The 20089-nt window shown below is 43.0% G+C and overlaps 1 protein-coding gene across 2 annotated transcripts; it reads left to right on the forward strand.

Annotated features, from left to right (window-relative positions):
• The first annotated feature begins 347 nt into the window (after positions 1 to 347).
• Positions 348 to 20075, forward strand: LOC124299939 (glucose dehydrogenase [FAD, quinone]-like). 2 transcript variants are annotated; one of them, XM_046753415.1, is made up of 10 exons: positions 348 to 374; positions 2094 to 2274; positions 2531 to 2653; positions 2791 to 3034; positions 3356 to 3519; positions 8265 to 8516; positions 8729 to 8909; positions 17996 to 18311; positions 19195 to 19520; positions 19623 to 20075. In XM_046753415.1, exons 1-10 carry the CDS (start codon positions 358 to 360, stop codon positions 19802 to 19804), a joined length of 1986 nt encoding a protein of 661 aa, XP_046609371.1. In that variant the 5' UTR covers positions 348 to 357; the 3' UTR covers positions 19805 to 20075. The 2 variants fall into 2 exon arrangements, with proteins under 2 accessions (XP_046609371.1, XP_046609372.1); XM_046753416.1 differs by lacking the exon at positions 348 to 374 and having other exon boundaries at positions 2208 to 2335.
• The last annotated feature ends 14 nt before the right edge of the window (positions 20076 to 20089 follow it).

Below are 20089 nucleotides of genomic sequence, written 5' to 3' on the forward strand. Positions count from 1 at the left end.
CTGTGGATATCGATGAGAAAAATCATGTACGGCAACCGTACAATTTCCGTAAATCTATTCCTAGTTGTAAAAATTTCTAAGCCCACGATTTTGATAGGAAATCTCAGCACTTTACCCGGAAATTAAAACTCGCAAGTGAACTTCTGTATAAATATTCAAGTTCAGACCCGTGAAGAATAAAATTTTTCAGTATGTTATTAATTTTATGATGTGCAGCTGGCAAAACCGGCATGGCAACGACTCGTATTTCAACAAACAATCAACAAGACGACGTGCGAATATCGTTCTTTCTCGGTATTATATAACAGTGATGCTTTAGTGATCCTGATTCTTAGTCGAACCAACAGCGTTGCTGCAATGATTCCTGTACCAAGGTAAGATCTGTTTTTCATTTCAATCTTCACTATCTTTCCACTGGACATTGTGAATGTCGTTCGATAATTTATCGTCTCTTTAATTGTCAATGAAATTTGTTACACTTTAAAGTATACATACAATTATACAAGACTTGCCGTTGTTGAATGTTTGGAAGTATTTCTCTTCGGCCACAAATATTTTAATAATACAAACAATTTATCATTGTAAGTTGGTAAATAATTTCAAGCTTTATATCAGTCCAGATGTACGCTGTTGCTTCATTTACATCACGTGAATCGTGCAATTTTTAAACTTTACGCTCACACCTTTAGTTTTCGAAATTTGGTGACTCACGTTATCCGGCAATTCCAAGTTTCACTCATCCTTATCGACACTACATCGAAGTTAGTTATCACCTCTAACGTTCGCCCCGATCAAACGGCAAATGCTTTGGAAAAAAAACAAAAAATAAACAAAATCGAACAATTCCGAGGCATGTAATTTCAAATCATAGCAGACACCCCACGCTGCGATGTCCCCGTAGGTACGGTTCAACTGAAAACAATATCACAAGTCGATGCGCAGCCTTGACTATGCGGTTATGAACACGTTCGTTAATGGGTGTTCCGGGTTACAGCAACGGAGGAACTTGCCGCGTGATGTATGGGCTTAGTTTCCTCTTTACGCGTGTCCTGCACTCAGACGGGGTGTGCAGAGCACGATATACGTTATAGGTTGTAGGTGGAGGTATATACGGTATAGTTGTAAGGGATAGAAACACGGCGATGCAGAGTGTTCATTGGGTGTGTGTTGCTCGGTTAGGAGGGGCTACTTTACCTGCATGGAGTGCCGTAAGGGCTGCCATGGGATTTGCCTCTGCGTAGGTAATCCATTTAATTCCCCATAATCAAATTAATGCCCGACGTTACTCTGTTTACTTACGAAATTTATGGCGTACGCTTTATCTCTTATATTCAAATTTATCGAACAAACCGCGTGCCGACCTGACATCCTTCCTGCGGGACCTCATCTACGTATAACAGCCGCGATTTCCACTCAGCTCGTAACGGCTGCGTGATTTGTATTTTTCACAGGATTTTGCAATTGCATACGCGTAGCAAGTTGTTCGATATTTATTTCCACGTCGATTAATATTTATACACAAATCTATAAGCGCCAATACACATGAATGATGTTTAATGGGAATCCCGAGAATCTTTCAACCGTTCATTAGACTCGAAGTATACACTCGGTATTGTGTCGAATATGAATCGAAAAGCAGATGTTGCGTGATTGTAGCACCTTTGATTAGCTTTTCATCGAACGAGAGTATATTCAAGGGCCGAAACGCGTTCGTTGCCACTCGTTTCCCCGTTTTAATTCATTCCAACTCTTTACTTGACCATTGCCAATCAATTACAAAGAACTTCGTTGTGGACTCGAGTGTTGTATGGAAAATATTTTCCAGTGATGCTTAAAGTTTAGAATTGATCTGTTTCTAAGGCAACTTTTCGCACGATCTCACGGCTCGAGCGCTGGCACAAAAAATACAACGACTCGAGCTCTCGAAGATAAATACGTGCGCTACAGGTCTCGGAACCCTTCCAGAATTAATGTTGGCCAAACAACCGGTCGCAAAAACATCACGACAATCACCCCTGTTGCCAAAAAAAGTGAAAAAATGGATATGTAATCGTTGTTGTTGTTGTTTCATTATTATTCTCATTTGTTGATAGATCATGGACAATCTTTCTGATATCATCTTTATCCACATCGCTTACCAGCCTGGCCGTTCCTCGAGTAAGCAACGAAATCAATGAAAATTTCAACACAGATGACTACGTTCTTCGAAAGAATGAAAAATTGCTAACCGATCTCCTTGACAGCATGGAACCAACCGCTACCACAGCTGATGAGGTAACGGGAGACGATTTCCGTAAATAATAGCAACATCTGCCGCTCTGAATACGAATTATGGGTGATTGAATAAATTTACCTATCTAACAAGTCGCGAGTAGACAGAACCAATTGAGAAGTTGGAGGAGGAACTTCCCTTCGACTATTATGTGTGTACAAACAGCGTCTCCTTCTTTTTTCGCAGAAAGATTTTAGGAGGAAGCCGGTTGAAAGCGGCCACTTCAACGGAGCTAACTTTGTTAATAATCTATTCTAGGCGGGTTCGCTGGCGAGTACCTGTCCCAGAGAGAGCGAAAAGTTCATGACTTTTCTCGAGGATATTTTAAAGTGTAGAGACGACCTGGGGGACCGTTTAGGGACGATCGTGAGCAACCATTTGGTAAGAAGCTCCCTAATAAATATGCAAATTACAATGTAAGACCTGACCTAAGCGAGCCTGGCCCAGCTTGCCAGGCAACGGCGTGCCTAATTCCTGATTTACCGTAAGCCAAGTCATCGCTATTCTCGGCCCCGCAGGACGAAGTGGACTTTGTCGTAGTTGGATCAGGGAACGCGGGCAGCGTCGTTGCTGCACGTCTCAGCGAAATCCCAAATTGGAAGGTCCTGCTCCTGGAGGCCGGAGGTCCGGCGCCAACTGCCACCGCCGTTCCAGGAATGTACTTCAACTATCAAAACTCCTCCATTGACTGGAGTTTCCGTTTGGAACCACAAAGTAACGCCTTCCTCGGACAACCGAACGGATGCGCTCAATGTCCCAGAGGTAATCTCAACGACGCGGCCCAATCTTACACGCCTTAATCGAGTCTCCTCGAGTTGGATTCCCCAAAATTATTCGAATGCTTCCCGGCTCTGGGAACTTCACGGAATTTCTGCTTTTCCTCTGTACGCGACGTACGGTTGACGAGCCTGCAACTACACCACGGATGCTCTAATCGGCTTCCGTCATTTAGCGCTGCTCCGGAATGAAAAATTGCGATCGCGGTAGCTTGATCTAATTTCATCCAAAAACTTCTTGAGTGCACTTGCAGGTAGAGAAGAAATATTTAATGCTGAAAATTATTGTGATGCATTGCTGTTTCAGGAAAAGTTTTAGGGGGTACAAGCGTCCTGAATGGAATGATGTACATGCGAGGCTGTGCCAAGGACTACGACGGGTGGCGTCTGCCTGGCTGGTCCTGGGAGGAAGTGCAGGAATTTTTCCAACGCAGTGAGAATAATAAAGAGGTTGGCTCCTGCATCGTAGAGGTGAGCTCATTATCGTGTGTTAACAAAAACCAAATTCGTTACGTCAGTTTGACATTGTATTTTTGCGCATCGCGATATAACTTGTGACAACGGCCATGAATCCTTTTGCGTATTTTCACACTCAATGTGAGTCGAAATGTGAAATAATCGCTGTATTAAGATATAGCTTACCTTCATCCATTTACTCAAGAGTAAATGAAAATCAAATAACTTTCACTGTCTTTTGTGATGCACATCTAATGAAGGCCTTGGCCCATTCAAGTTGACTTCTTTTGTCTCCGCGTTGGTTGAAGGTACCCAAAGTAATCTAAAAGAAGCTATAGCTTCACCGACATTTCGAAAGACCCGATTAAAAATCCCCTTACTAACGGTGAACCGTCAGATGTCTGAAACTTTGTACAAGATCCGTGCGAATTTTATCGAGTGTAAATCGAGTCTTATTATCTCCAGGCAAATCGTACGCTGTCACCTATTTTATTTTTCTCCTCACCGCCTGCTGAAATTGGAGAAAATGCTTAGAGTTACTCCGTGATGATATTTCAAAGCCGTCATACTTGTGAATTTACTGTCCCCCGAAGGTTCTGATACAAGTTTACTCTAAGCTCGATGTTAACAAGTTGTCGTCAAAGTTATCTGTGCCAATTGCGAAACGCGTGTGCACTACCAATATCTCTGCCTCAGCTTGTTTCGAAGTTTACACCGAAGCCACGTCATTTCGGCATAATGCCGATTGCACTGTCTGAGTACAATCGCCCTGGTAGTTTTGCCGGATTAGTGCACAATACTGGTTGATTTATAAAATATGTAACGTTATCACGCCTCTGACAAATTACCGTGCAAGCTATTACATGCACCGTACCGTACACCAAAATAAAACACCAACGACTACAGTGCGGAGTGAAATGAAGCACTGGTCTACGGTCGTGGCAGGAAGCATTTGGCCTGAACCACTAGCCCTGTACAAATGACAAATGATGCGGTGGCGTCACTTTTATTATTTTAATTTTGGTTGACGCCCGCGCGAGGTTTAACGAGGCTATTTTGTTACGTTATATGTGACGTCATTCAGTCGTTAGTGCCGAAAAATGTGAACATTATTTCAAAGAAATTCTAGCTCCAGAACGGCTTGCACAAAATGCGAGGATCAGTCGAAAAACGTGTTCCAAGTCCGATATGCCGCGTGGTTATCTTTCTTTGGTTGAAGAAACGTTCGACGTCTAGTCAGTGTTAAAAAATAAGCCAAACTTTCTTGAATTGATTGTACATAAAACGAGGATTATTGAGGACGGTTCCATTTAACCAGCGTTTTAAATCTTAGAGTTGGTACCTGAGTGAAAATGTCGTTGAATGAATGTTTGGTGCGTTACGGTATTCGGACCTTGGAAGAATGCAGATGCCGTCACAGTGTTCAAAAAACCATCAAGATGTAATCTGCTCCTTCATTATGCAAAACACAGGGATTGCTCATGAAAGAATTTTTTTGGGACGTCACTTTGCCTGCCTTTTTAAAATATTAAAACCACATCTGTGGGCTCGAGTGTCGTCCAAAGTTGAAATCCTCGGCAACATGAAACATCTATTAAACGGAAATTTTATTCACTTTTAGAATCCAAGTAGCCATCGACGATGAATAACAGTCAAACCGATGTCTAGGAAACTTACCACGCGTAATTTTGCGTGTCAAATGTAATTGTCACACTTGGAGAATATAGTTACTACATCGAGTCGCGAATATTAGACACACTCAAAAGTCATAAATTTATTAAGCATATGGACTGTAATTTCGTTTAGAAATGAAAATTTACAATACAGTTAATTCATACCGCATCCTTTCACTTGACGCACGTTCCTGAATCAAAATGGTCGTCAATTAACTTTCAACGGCGTGAATAAACACGTCAGAGCAGAAACTGAATGCAGATTACGACTGTTCGTTCGTCACGGCCCATCAATCGGAGGGTGAAAAACGATAATTATGCAGGATTGAAAAAAGTGTTACCTATCGGACGGCTGTATGATGAATCAGAAAAACAGACGCATATATGCAACGTTACTTTTCTTCTGGCGTATAATTTTTATCTTTCTTTTTCCCAGCCCTTGCTCCCGGGGTTTTTCATCAGCAAATTACGATCTATCACGATATCGAAACGGGAGAATGTCTGAACCCTCTATAAACGGACTGATGGAAAAGCTCATCCAAAGGCTGGTCTCGTTATGTGGCCGGTACGCTCAGGGCGGATTGATTCGAACGGCACGACTGCACGTTGCGAGTATCGAGTGTCCTACATTTTCTGATTTCTTGGAATACTTCGTTTTCAAAGAGTATGACCATCGTCGGATGAGCCTGATGCTTTCGAACTAAACTCAAACGGCCCCATCTCGAGGTGCAGCCTTTGGGTAATCGGGAAAAAAATCATAGCAGATAACAGTACGAATAATTATCTTCCGAGCTATCGAAAGCCGGAAAGATTTTTCCTCCGTTCGACCGAAACAAAGTTGATTTTTGCTCTCCAATCAAGAAGGAATAAAGAGTGCCGAAATGTGACGTGAAACTTTCAAGAATGCCCCTTGCGATTTGGTTCAATGTCTAATCTAAGATCGCTTGGGCTCAGCCTGGTGGTATAAGAGAAGATCGCAGGGGTGTAACATATTGATAGAGAAGGGGCAGGGGGAGGGGAGCCGGTACGTGCATTCAATGCTGCAAACGAATCGGAGGAGAAAGGTGTGGGCGGCGATCGGATTTTTATTTTATTAGCTCCATTGATCTAACGAACGATGAACCGTCACGTGCAGCGGATGCGGAGAAAAGCGCATTGCGCTCTGGATTTCCAACCGAGGTGAGGAAAAATGTTGCGGAAGCCGAAAGGAAACTACAGCTGGAGAGTCGAAGAAATTCCGAGCATTTCGTCTGTACCCTGAACGTAAATTTCCCTGATCCGAACATTCGTCACTTCTGTATAAAGGATTTCTGAAAGTTGAGGATTGTTTGCTCCTGTTTTCCGATTGAATTCGAGTATGGAAATTTTCCCGAATCGTAGCTACCATCGAAATTCGATCAGCAATACATTTATCCACTTTTTCAAACCCATTTCTTTTCTCGGTACATGGAACCCGCGCGGATCCCGAAAGAGCCGAGGGAAAGCCTGGATCTAAAATCATCCCTCGACAGCCCCGAACACGAGTGAAAATTCCTTCAATTTCTATTTATCGGCCAGAAGCGAATTTGGCAAACTCGCAAATCGTACCTACGGCTCTTCGCATTTACACTTTAATCAATACACCACTCGCAATCAGCTCTGTTCGAGAATATCGCGCAACTTCCAACCCATTTTACTAGAGGCGATTGACGTGCAGTGCGTGTTTACATGCGTGCAATTCATGCATATATAACCGTATAAATGGGACAAACCGTATAGAATTCGGCCAAATCCTTCGAACGGCATATCGAAAAATGGACTTGAATTTCTCTTAAAACTTTGGCTACGCAAGAGTCCAAAGAAAAATAGTGGCTACGTACCGTAAAAATATCACGGTTTCAGCAAACAGACCTCTGGATATTTACGTTGGACTGACGAAAACATAGGATCAGAAATTTACATCCAGACACGGAAAGGATATGAAAACCTGTGGAAACAGTATGCGCGGAGTATTCAAGGTTGTAACCCTCCTTTTTATCGAGAAATCGAGAAGAAACGACAGAGTCGCCTCTGATTTTTTTTTTAATCGAGGATGCTGGTGAATATTTTTCTGGAAATCACGAAAACTGAGATTTTATCAGAAGCGCTACGTTCTCAAACTGTAATGCAGACGAGCATCAGCTTCGGTTAAATCTTGCTGAAAGTCGAGTCGATGGTGTTTTGCGTAGTCTCGAATGCACCGCGGACTGTTTACCTGGCAATAATTTCTGCGGTTTTGGAATATTTTACAAAGAACGGGGCTACGATGGCGATTCACGAAACTAAACCAATCACAGGAGCCGGTTTTTTCCCTACTTGACAGTATTTTTTATACACCTACCAACCAAAACTGCTGGTTCGGAAAGATATTTCTCCACCTGACTACGGTTCTCGGATGTTTTTTTTTTTTTTTCTTTTTCTCATCGTTTGTTTTATTTTCCTGTGTCTCGGAACAATATATCACGCAGCGAGGCAATTTCACTCATGCGCGGCTCATATAAATGAAACTCCTGAACAATAGAGGTTGATGTAGGACCGACCGAGGCAAACATATTTAGTCTTATATATGAATTAAGCTCTTCGCAATATTCGGACCACCTTTCTCCCATGCAATCATTAATTCTCGCCATACTCAAGCGAACGTGCCCGTTGGTGTGTCACGGATATCGTCGAAGGACTACAAATTTGGCTCCGTTTTTCGTTCGTTGATTTGCTTCTAAAGTAATCCCACCCAAGTTCACTGTAAAGTTCTCAGCTGCGTAGTTTAAACAAACCCAAGACCTTTGTAAAATGAGCTATCTGCTCGTGGAATGATTTGAATATATAGACGCGAGATATGAATTTCCGAGGAATATAAAAAGCCCGTGTCTTTTTCTCTTTCGCCAATGCTAAGTAAGTTATACATCGTAAGAGAGTCGGGTGGGAAAGATGGTCGAAAACGGACGAAGCCACTCTCGATGGTGATGAGGTATAGCTTCCGAGGGTCCGTCCGGAATAAGCGAGGAAAAGGATGAAAGCGGCATCTCGTGTAGTGGCCGCATAATGCTCAACCTTGTTATTTCTTCGCAGCCGGGGCATCACGCAACCGGAGGACCACTTCCGGTCGAAAGGTTTCCACACCAGCCTAAGCTCGTTTGGGATATTCTTGCGGCTGCGAAGAGCCTGGGATTCTCAATTGGCGAAGATCTGGGGGCAGGGGTCAAGCCTGGTTTCACGCTGGCGCAGACGATGCAGAACCATGGAATCAGGATGAGCGCCGCCAAAGCGTTCCTGGAGCCGGTGATGGGAAGAAAAAATCTTCACATCATTCCCAACGCGATGGTGAATACGGCATATTTTATTTTTTATCGTCGAGATCAAAGCAACTTTCAACGCGGAAAAATATAGATCCCTTAAATCCGAAGGATATCAGTTGCTTGGAAATCTAATGATCATTCCTGCGATTTGGTAACATTGATTGCTTGTTCCTTTTTTTTTTTGTGATGAACATGCACGCGCATGTTTTCAATCGATCGACAATCCCGATGATTCAGGTACTCAAAGTGATCGTTGACCCGAAATTAAAAAAGGCCGTCGGCGTCGTCTACGAACGACACGGAGTCACGCGAGTGACTAAAGTCAGGAAGGAAGTGATCCTGTGCGCCGGTAGCGTGCAGTCGCCGCAGCTGCTGATGCTTTCTGGCATCGGACCTAAAGACCATCTCAAAGATCTAGGTGAGTCCAAGTTGGAGTGAATAAATATTTATTCATCCTCAGGCTGACGTCAATATTAGACGACGTTGAAGTTATGATAACGTTGAAGTAACGAAATAATAAAGTCAAATCCACTGTTTGGCAACTTTCTAATAACTTGAAAGGTGTTTGATTTTCAAAATTTTGGTATGCATTGGACGTTATTACGAATTCCTGAATTTCAAACAAACCTTAAGTTGCAAAATAAGGATTCTTACCAAAGCCGCATCGTTACAATAACGATACAATCCGCTATATTCTAACATTACTAGCCCATGTATTGTAACGGTCCCAAATTGCGTATTCGTGATCACGCGTCACACGTAGATTTCCTTACCCGCTAATCGATCCAACAGATACTATAATTAAAATATTTGGCATAAATCTTGCCAAGTCTTTTACCCACTAAATTCAAAAACGTTTCACCGCTATTCAGCCCATAATCGCAACTGCCGTGCTGAAAACGAGCGATTTTTACTCGAATTATTACCGCGTGACATTTTCCCAAAAAGTCTGAGCCCCACTTCTATCGATGTCAAACGGAAACACGGTTCGCCGCGTAGCATGGCAAGCTTCCTCCTGGTCTTAACAGCACTCCTCCTTTTTTGCCAGTTGTAAGACGAAAGAAGGAAGAACAGAGGGCGAAGCAATGCGTTCGCAAAGCGATCACAAATCACTGTCGTCGACAGCTCCCCCCCTCCGCCCCTCCACCCCTTTCCCTCCGTGCCACCGACACTCGGCAACCCCTTTCCGTGCATGGTCACCCGATCTACGAGCCTCGACCCCTGACATTTGACCCCTTGGACCGAACCGTACTAGGAATATACGTTCCCAATGCCACACGCTCCGATTCGCTATCTCGACCCCCCCCCCCCCACCCCGTGCTCCACGATGTTTCTCTCCCCTTTGCCACGGTCTTTGGCTACCGTTACATTATTGTTAGCTAATTGAATTCTAGCCGGACCTTCGTCCCTGCCTCACTCGGTTTGCCTAATCCGTATTTTTGGTCCCTTTAGCGGTATCAGACATTTCTACATTTGTGCGTTACAATGTGTGTTACTGTGATTGTTGAGCACAAATTTGGCGTTTGCTTCTTCGATGATACACGGAATTGCATTAACGTTGTGTCGCAGTGCAGAATTAAAAAAAAAACAAAAAAAGGTTCGATTGGTTTTTTGGAACTGCTCTGATTTCGAATTTTGGGACAACGTTGCGAGATTCAAGATGGTATGTTGAAATCTGGTCTTCCAAAATTGCGGACCGTTCACGTATTCAGATGACATTTATCACGTCCGTTATTGGGAATTGTGCATTTTCAACGTCAAGCCGATAACACGATAACATTCAATTTATCCCAGAGACGTTCCGTGATTCATACCAATTTCTCTGGGATTGAATGAAAATTATGAGTTTCCCCAGTGCAGTGGACACTGAAACGTATGTGTAACTCGTGTCTGTTCTTGGACTACGATTTCGCATTGGTATGAGCGGAAGAACGTCTAGCCGTCGACGCCGAGGGCGAGCATTTGCTGATTCAGTCAGCATCCTGGCGAGATATCGTTGTTTGACAGTTCTATTAATTCCTATCCAGGTCAAGATGCCGAATGAAATCCGAATGAGATTCGAGACTATTCTTTATTCTCGCACTCTCCCTTCTACTCTCGATTGCCATTATGATGCATATACGCGATACGTCTTGAGCGATGAAGTGGAAAATAAGCAAAATATCACTGGTCTCGTGTCATTGCGTCCAAGTTTGACCACAACATTCGGACAAATGCAGTCACGTCTTGCTAATTTTTTTGTCCTAGCTTCAATTTTGATCTTCAAGTTGGCTAAAATAAAAACGTTGCACCTTCGCATGAAATGAAGGAAGAAAATCACTTGGAATTGCATAACGACGATCTAACAACAAAACCCTGCATTTGTATGAATGTCGTATGACTTTACGCGCAACGTTTAACATTACTGTTTAAAAATTATTCCAACGTTACTGCAATGCATTTGCGTATTTCAGATCCCCTATTTTTTCGTCACCGGCTTGATACAAATGTTATTTTTTATTGGTCGAGTTTTTTTTTCGCCCACATATATTGAACGCGCGTTTGACGTTATTAGCTTCCACGCGAAGGCCGTGTATCGCGCGTTTTATTTTCCAAATCGTGGCATCTACTGGGCGTAAAAAATCCGCACGGTTGTCCATCACGAACACTCGCATGTAAATCAGTAAAATTGTGTGGTTATATACGTGGCACATAAATGCAGCAAGCTGCGGGGAATATCGTGCATTTCCTCGGCAATATGCAGGGCGAAAACGTCGAAATATGGTTTTGGTGCAATCGGGTTTATTCAAGCGTGTATTAACCACTTTCGCACAGCGGCTGCAGTCCATTGCCTAATATGTATAACAATTTTGGTTGGCATTTGCGTTCGAATCTAAAGCTGTATAATGCAACGGCTTTCAAGTAACGGTTACAAATGACGACGCTTGTTAACGTAAATGTGTAGTGTATGCATGTGTATAATGTAATATATGGCGTCGAGGTCAACGTTTGGCCGGAACAAATGGATACTAAAAGAGGGTGAAGAAAAGTGGCCATCGAATTCGTTTGCCTAATCTATCGATTTCACACAACTCTCGCGGTAAAGTTTCTTCGTGTAATTATAAGCGATAGAACGCTCACCGTTTTTCTATCCCAAAGGAAATAGGAGGAAGTCGATTTTTGCACGGAAAGTCCCGGCTGTATCTTGCGACAAATTTTCCAATTGGGTAAAATTCTCCGATCCGATTATCGTCAAACCGCCAACCGCGAACGACGCCTTTCATCTCTGATTATGATCAGCTTTAATTGCGATTCGTTTCAACCGATGGATCTGGGCTCAAAACCAAACGACTCAACTGAATTTCAATCTTGTGCCAAGATCTGCTGAGCACCCTACGGATAATAACACATTACGCTCTATTCTGATGGTCTTCTAGCTGTACGATTATCCTTATCTATACGGTAAAAAAAAAAAGGAATATCGTAACGAACAGACACACAGGTTTAAATAACGAATCTCTGAGGAGCTTCCAAAAGATATCACTTAACGAATCCTGTTGCACACGGTCAGCTTTAACCGGCGATATATTCCCAGTGCAATTTCTCAGGCGCTTGGACGCGAAATCAGATAAAACACGTGTATCAGATAGCGGCAGCCGAAGCTAAACCAGGACCTAAAGGAGCCGAAACAGGACAAGGGCGAGAAACGACAGAGTGGGAAGTTACCCTGCGGGATGTGTATACCTCGGCAGCAGCGATGAGATTTTAATCGTGAGTGGAAAAAGATATTCACCACGTTATTTTGATTAAAAAGTTTGTCAAGTACGCATAAACTTTATCCAAACTTCGCTTCCAAAGCGATAAGAAAATATGTACACAGCGTGCATGTCTGTCAGCGTTTTTGTCCGTATCGCGAGAATTCCGCTTCTGGATCGACCCGTCTGATACACAGCTCTAAATCTATCCAACTCGGCAGAATTTCAAAGGCGTTTATTTTTCTGTGAGAAAAAAAAATTGTTGAAATAAAAATGAAAACTCATCCGAAATGTTTTTTTTAGAAAGTCTCCTGACAGTGTACACCGATTCATACCTATACAGGTTTAGTGACCGTCGAACAACGTTTGACATCTGGAATTTCTCTCCGAGAATTTCACCGATATATCGTGACTTTGTACTCGCGCACTTGCAGCGGGTTGATATGATAATTAATTGACCGATGGACGCGGAGATTCTGCGCACCGTCGCTAGTCAACGAGGCGTCTAGGACGACTAGACTCCGGAAGTTCGCCGATGGGGAAACAGAGTGCAGGGTATAGCTATGCCGCAGTATCGTGTTCTGTTGTCACCGAGCAAACTGATCAGAAATTAATCGAATTCTGTTCGTCTAGCGCCCATTAGCCAGAGCATAGCGAGCCTCGTTTCTCGCGCCATTACTTCCTCCTCCGCGAGAATTCGGGGAGAGCAACGAGGTCTAACTCGATCTTTAACGAGTGGGTTCGCTCGGCCGAAAAGAACTTTTTGACCCAGTTATTTGCTGCCCGTGAAACTCCGGGGGATTAAACGTCCACCGAACAGAGAATCGGGCAGCGACGACGAACTCGGGACTGGTGAACGTTGTCAATCTATAAGCGGGAGATTTCGGTGAAACTGCCCGGCCAACGCCGGCATGACGGCGGATGTGGGCGACCAAAGGAACGCTTCAAACACGACGAGCGGTGAGTGTGTACGAGAAGACGGGGATGTATGCATGTCATAAGTCTTGCCACGGAGTACCATTTATTTATCTTCTTTCCGCATCTTTATCCATAAACTCCTAGGTGAAATAGACATGTATATGCATATATATACCCCGAAGCTGAGGAAGAATTGCTGTTTTCGCAATAGAACGTGACTACTCTTCCGTATAATAGGTACAGATAAAAAGGGATACGGGAAAAGGAGAGAGAAAGGGAGAGAGAGAGAGAGTGAAAATGAGACAACGATACAGGGTGAGATAGAGAGGAGAACGGAAGAATCGAGAGAAATTTTCCCTGGAGTAATTGGAGGAATGGTTTATTCGTTTCTAGGTAAATCGACAACTTCCGGTAGAGAACCATTAGTCGCAGCTAAAACAAATGACTGACTTAATGGATTTTCCGTTTTTTTCTCAGAAATACTCATCTCGACAAGGACGAATTGTGAAAAAGCTTACACGTACCTGCGTCGAATCGCTTTCAGATTATCGCCGAAAGACACCGTGCATCTGCATAATCCGTTAACGGTGAAATTCGTTCTTCCTCTGAATTAAACTATGAAATCTTCCACGTGTTTACAAGTGATTGAAAAAGAAAGGGAACGGTTTGTCAATTTTTCCGCCGGTTGTGTACCAGCCCTCTAAAAATGAAGTCGAAATTACAACAGGCAAACTTTTATTTCACGTTCAATGCTTACGTTACAAGTGATTACACAGACTGTGGGGCAGATTGAGTGTTATGAGACTGATAATGGAAAACACCAAACGACGATAATAATGTAGAACTCATAAAAGAAATCACGAATCTTGGCCTTGGATGATCATCGCGGTGCACCAAATTGGTGAGCCAAACTCGCGAATCAGCGTCTGTTGCGTCTCGGATTGAAAAAAAGAGCCCAGGACCGATTCAACCGACGCTATTTCTTATCGTCCATTCTCCTCATCGTCGTCCTGGCAGTCATACTCGTCCAAGTCCTGATTCGGAGATATCCAAGCCCGTGAATCGGCCGACCTTGGGTTGCGGTAGGGCGAAGAGGACTCCGAATCGGACTCGCCGAAAAGGGACAAGCCGATCATGCCTGCGAAACGGGAGTCAATGAAGAGGTCTTACGATCGGTGACCTTTGCTGAAAACTATTTAAAAAGTAACAGTGCTTTTTGACCCACCTTTGATTTGACTCACGAAGGATTTGCTCTTGCTGCCCGATTTCCTTGAGCTGGATTTTAGGTATTTTTGAGTCGTGCAGTAAACCGACGTCGCCAACGGAATGGCGAGCAGAACGGTGAAATAAAATACTCCAAGAAGAATCGGGAGACAGAGCGCTCTCTCGAATTCGTCCAATATGAGGTTCACGTTCTCCGGCAAGATTTCGTTGCACATTTTCGGTCCCAGTGCCAGTCAGGCTTTCGATGGTACGAAGATTTTTCTACTCTTATCTCGGTGTTTTGTAGGATGGTTTGTTGCGTATCGTTTTCTATGCAGCTTTATAAACGTAGCTTAACGCTTTGAATGTATAATCGCTTGTCAAAATTATCCAAGAGATCTAATTAAATCGTGAAGTTATAGGAGGTAGTAGCTGGTGTTTCTAAGTGACTGGTTTCTCGGTTTTTAAATTATTGTCAACTCGATCAAATATTTTCATTAGTGTTTTGTAGAGACTGACGCGTCTTCTCGATGTCTAAAGGTGACTGAATCTAGGCTTGGTTAACTGTTAATTTTGTTCATGAAATTTGCCGAAAAGTTTTTGCAAGTTGTAATTTCTTGACGCTTGAAATATGGTCGACTTGTCAATTTTTAGAGAAGAGCATCGCGGTGTGTAAATAAATGGCTCGTCATTTTCCAGGGCCTCTTTTGTTCTTAACTTCGAATAAGTTACGCGCGACGAAATTCCCCCTCGGTTCTTGTTCGTTGGTCAATTTTACGGACCAACTACAGAAAACTGGATTACGCAACCAAACGACGACGAAAATGACTTCGAGCAGCAAAGCCAATAATCCAGCGGGCTGTGCAGATCCTTAAATTCGAATGCAACGGAAAGAATACATTCCTTGCAGATTTGAATAAGGTAAAGGACTTTCTATTTCCTTACAGGTATATAGAGTGTATGTGGGAGTGAAACATTGACAACGATCAATTCACGATGAGAGGCAAAGAGACCCAAAATTCAATTTTTTGTCTTCTTTCTGTCACTAGCAACAAATTGACAAGCACTATAATTATACGCAAGAAATTAGAAAAAACCAAAGTGAATACCAACACTTATGATTGTAATTGGCAAATTCCTGCGCAAAGATCCATTTCCGTAAATAAGTGACACCACGTATGAAATTGTTTGACAATTGGTCGAGGAGAAGACCTATGAATATTTTCTATGGGGGTTGAAGTTTTCGGGAGAAAACCATCCGCGGTAAATCGTCCCGCGCTATAGAAAGGTAGAGAATTGGAGGAAGCCAATATTCGGCTACAAGCGATGAACTGCAGTTGACCTTTGATTCCCCGGATCAATAGAAGGATTTTAATAGTCTCCTGACACTGCAAAGCGAGTCAACAACTGGAATCGTACAAATCGCTACGCAGTATGTGAAAAAAGAAATGGTGGTGGTAAATATTCGGCTCGCTTTGTGTAATATAGGTTGGAAAAGCGCTAGAATTTGATAGAACTGCGATCGGAAAATCAGACCAAAAAATGTTCCAAGAATTTCATTCAATCTCAAGATAATATTTCTAAACACGATGTTCGTTCGGGAAATAGGATTCGGAAAAAATTGACCGATGTTAGGTATTCTCCGGGTAGATCCTGCGAACACGATGAAAAATCGGAAAAAGTTGCGGATAGGGCATAAAAAAATATAAGCGATCTCATAAAGCATTCTTCGTATGGATGCTAGGAATCGTAAAAGAAATCTATGCGACAGCCCGACACCTTGCTCAAGAGAAATAAGAGCAAGTATTCTGAAACCTATCAAAGACCAGAACACGCATCACCAAAAACATTTTTTCGGTTTTGAGATGTTTCAAAAACAAGAAGTCTGACGAGCATTTAGTTCTATTGAGAAATGCCGGACTTAGCAGTTTCACCGGAGGCTCCCCTAAGCAAAGTTTGATTGTCGAAATACATCCTCGAAGTAGAAGGCGTCGCTTGTCTTTGTTTTTCCTGCATTGATCTGGAGTGGTTTGATGCTGGAGCTGAAGAGACGCTCTCAGTTGCCATGAAATGAACGAGAGACGCGTAGTGAATGAGGAAGGCACGAGTCTGATTTCTGCGCAAATTAAGCGAACCCGGTTCTATGGCGTCAAACAAATCCACTTCCCAAGTGAATTAATGTAAGTAAAAGCAAAGAGTTGACTCTCGGCACGGCCTACGGTTTCCCTCCCTGGAGATTTCTCGTTACATTAGCCGAATAATATGTAGAATCCCGGGTCGTTTCTTGCCATTCGTAAATTATACACTCGCAAACTTGAGAACATTTCATTACTCTCGCTTCATGAATTTTTTAAATCGGTCTCTAACTGCGGAACAACGGAATGTAATGAATTGCCCACGGTTAGTTTTCCTCATTCAGTCGGAATCGGTGTTTAAGCCTTAAGCTTAGTTCAAGCGAAACATACCTATTTATAACCACGTTTCATCGTAGTAAACAATTGTTATTTTTGAAATTCAATATCACCATTTGATTTCTAACAAAAAATGTCAACCTAAATAATACCTTACAAAATTTATTACAACTTTTATTGCGCTGTAACTTGACTGTGAAATTTATGTTTTTTTTTTTTTTTTTTGCTGCTGATATGAAATGTATCCCATAAAGTTTATTCTTACTCAGTCGTTCACTGAAAATGATAACTTGCGCGTGACTCTACGTCAAAATCTTCTCTAAACGAAAAAATCGTTCAACTCGTATCGTGTAAAAACTCCGAACAACAAACTCTTTCGAACAGAGTTAAAATAATAACATATGTGGACTTTCCAAGCAACAGCCACGCAAAAGAAACCATATCAGCTTCGCGCAAAATGCGACCGTCTTCTGCCCCCTCGCGTAATCATAAAATAATTAGTCCTAGTTTTTGGCCACAGCAGCCGCTGTTTCACCAGCTAATAACTGCTGACCCTCTTCACGCCCGCTGAACAATAGGGAAGTAGCTTGCGGTTTAGAATCGAAGCCGAAGCTTTAATCTGAGACTCGTTCCAAGTGGACGGTTGGGTGCGAATTCGTGGGAACAGGGTCACGGTCATATTCTGTGCTTGGGTTGGGCCTGGGACTGGCATAAATATACCGTCGGTTCCGTGAACCGAACCTTTCGCCCCGTGGGCAACAAGAACTGCGATAAAACAACCCCTAACAACTTGGGCTGCAAAACACGCTCGCTAACCTGGCCTGATCGAGAGCTGTATCCCGTTGGAAGCTTGCTATCCCATTACGCGAAATGTGGGCTAATTGTAATCGCATGAATCTCTGCGTGCAGTGACAATCGTCGACGTTCGATGATTGGTTTTTACCCTGTACCTATAATGGGACACGGGGCGCGAGGCGCGTTGATTAATTCTGTCGATCATTGGGCTGTGACGCAATTTTGAGAAATTAGGAAATTTCACAGGGGCAAAAACGTACCCTGTTTTCAAATTCGATAATATACATTGTTCGCGATTCATTATCACGGATTTAATTGGCGGTGATAGAGTCAGGATTCCTCGAAATCTCTCATCCTATATTCAATATTCGTTCTACGACCCATCGTCCTTTGATCACCTATTCGCCGAACGTTAATACCAAGCGCCATTTTTGGTATTCCAGGTATTCCAGTGATCAAAGATATTCCAGGCGTCGGTACCAATCTCCAAAATCACGTCTCTGTCTCTGTGAACTTCAAAGTGCCTGACGAGCCGGCGACGAATTTACTGGACGTTGATGCCGTGAAGGAATACATTCTCGGTAGACGCGGACCGATGTCCTCGACGGGATTATGCCAAGTCACGGGATTTTCTTACTCAACCATAGGGGTTCGGGACGGAAGACCACACATACAGTTTTTCTTCGCAGGTTACAACGCGAACAACTCACGGACCGGTGATCCGAACGAGATAGCATATCCGGGCGGACGACGATTCAAGTAAGCGACCTCACGCTTGTTTCTCATGTTTATAGAACAAGCTGGAAAGCAGAAAGGGTAAAAGGCTTACGATACAATTGCGCGCGTGGCATTGAAGAGTTGGAAACTGGTCCATTACAGACGTTTGAAGCATTTTCTAGGGTAAACCATGAAAACGTAAATCACTGCGATTTATCCTTTCGCGCGAGCTTACGACGCGGTTAATGCCATTGATTTCAATTTCACTTGGAACTTGTTCGATTGATGAAATTGCAGCAGAGAGGAAACCTACCGCAAGTACTTGCATGTCGGTGAATAACCGTTTCGCATGGCATAAAGAGCCGGGTTAATGTACTGTATCGAACTTCTTTCGCACCTCGCCGTATCGTATTTTGTAGGAGACGAGGCGATGCGACTCTGAACCCAAAGTCTCGTTAAACGGACCGCGCGTGACTCTTGGTGAATAATCTAGATCGTAGAATCTCACGGTGGCGAGGCAGTTATTTTCTTTCGGAAAAGCATTACTTTGCACTTCAACCTGGTGATCTGGTTCACTAAAATATAGCGTGTACTGTTAACTACCTGGGGTATTGGTGAACCTTGGTGTCTGACTGGTTGCCTAATAAAGCTGTCGATTCAAAGCCAGCTTCGAGCAGCCGGCTCGAGAAGTTTGATTAGACGAGTCGGGCTTCATAATTAGTCGAGTCGCTTGGTTCTTACACTTGGCATTTGAACAACCCATTTGCCTCTCTTAACATTCAATTAACCCCATATTCGAAAAATCTGTAATTTCTGATATTTACTATGAAACAATTGATCATCCTATCAATGAAAATCATCGATAGGAACCGTTCGTCTTAATAATTCTCTATAATATTCTATTACTCGCCTACATTTCTTACAGTATTGTCCCGACTCTACTGAGAACGCGATCCAGAGGCGTTTTGAGGCTGCGAAGTAAGAATGCACACCAGGCACCAAAGATCTATGGGAATTACTTCCAGGATGCCAATGATATACCCCAACTCCGAGAGGGTATTCGCATGGCGATTGCCCTCGCTGAAACGGAGCCCTTGAAAAGGGTTGGAGTCGAGCTGGACAGAACTCCGGATGAGAACTGTCTTCATCATCAATTCAATAGTGACGATTATTGGGATTGTGTGATTCGTCAGCGAACAAACCCGGAGAATCACCAATGCGGCACTTGCGCCATGGGAACATCAGCAAATCGTAAGTTGCCGCTGAATGGGAAGAATTTTCAGCCGTAAAATAAATGCGATAAATTTCGAAAGCTTTCTAAAATAAAAGCTTCGGATCATTTTTACCTTCCAGCAATGGCAGTGCTCGACCATAAATTACGCGTTCGTGGAATACGGCGACTCCGTGTCATTGACGCCTCCAGTATTCCAGACATTGTGTCCTGCAATATGGCCGCACCTGTAATGATGATCGCTGAAAAAGGTGCTCAAATCATCAAGGAATATTGGCAGCCTGATAAAAGATCAATATGCTAAAATTCGTAGATCTACTGTTTACGTGAAACTTTTCCTTTGTGAAAGGAAAATTAGATCAGAATAACTCTTCGTCAGAAAGCTCGCAGCTTTGCCAGCGTAAGGTGACTTATAATACGATTAATTATACTTGCATATTGTATAAATACGAACTTCTCCACACACAGCGAGTGCAAAAATGTTCTTGCGTATTACGCTACTATTTACGATAGCAAAAAGAAATGAACGACTGCATGAACGATAGATCAATACTAGTTATTATACCACAATACTGTGTCATGCTTAAAT

Source organism: Neodiprion virginianus, chromosome 3 (genome assembly GCF_021901495.1).
Source record: "Neodiprion virginianus isolate iyNeoVirg1 chromosome 3, iyNeoVirg1.1, whole genome shotgun sequence".
Lineage (NCBI taxonomy): Eukaryota > Metazoa > Arthropoda > Insecta > Hymenoptera > Diprionidae > Neodiprion > Neodiprion virginianus.

What these genes read in the sequence shown, in the direction of transcription:
- LOC124299939 (XM_046753415.1), top strand. An exon ending in CCGCTACCACAGCTGATGAG is followed by an intron (nt 2,275 to 2,530) that starts GTAACGGGAGAC and finishes AATCTATTCTAG; the next exon opens with GCGGGTTCGCTGGCGAGTAC. An exon ending in CGATCGTGAGCAACCATTTG is followed by an intron (nt 2,654 to 2,790) that starts GTAAGAAGCTCC and finishes TCGGCCCCGCAG; the next exon opens with GACGAAGTGGACTTTGTCGT.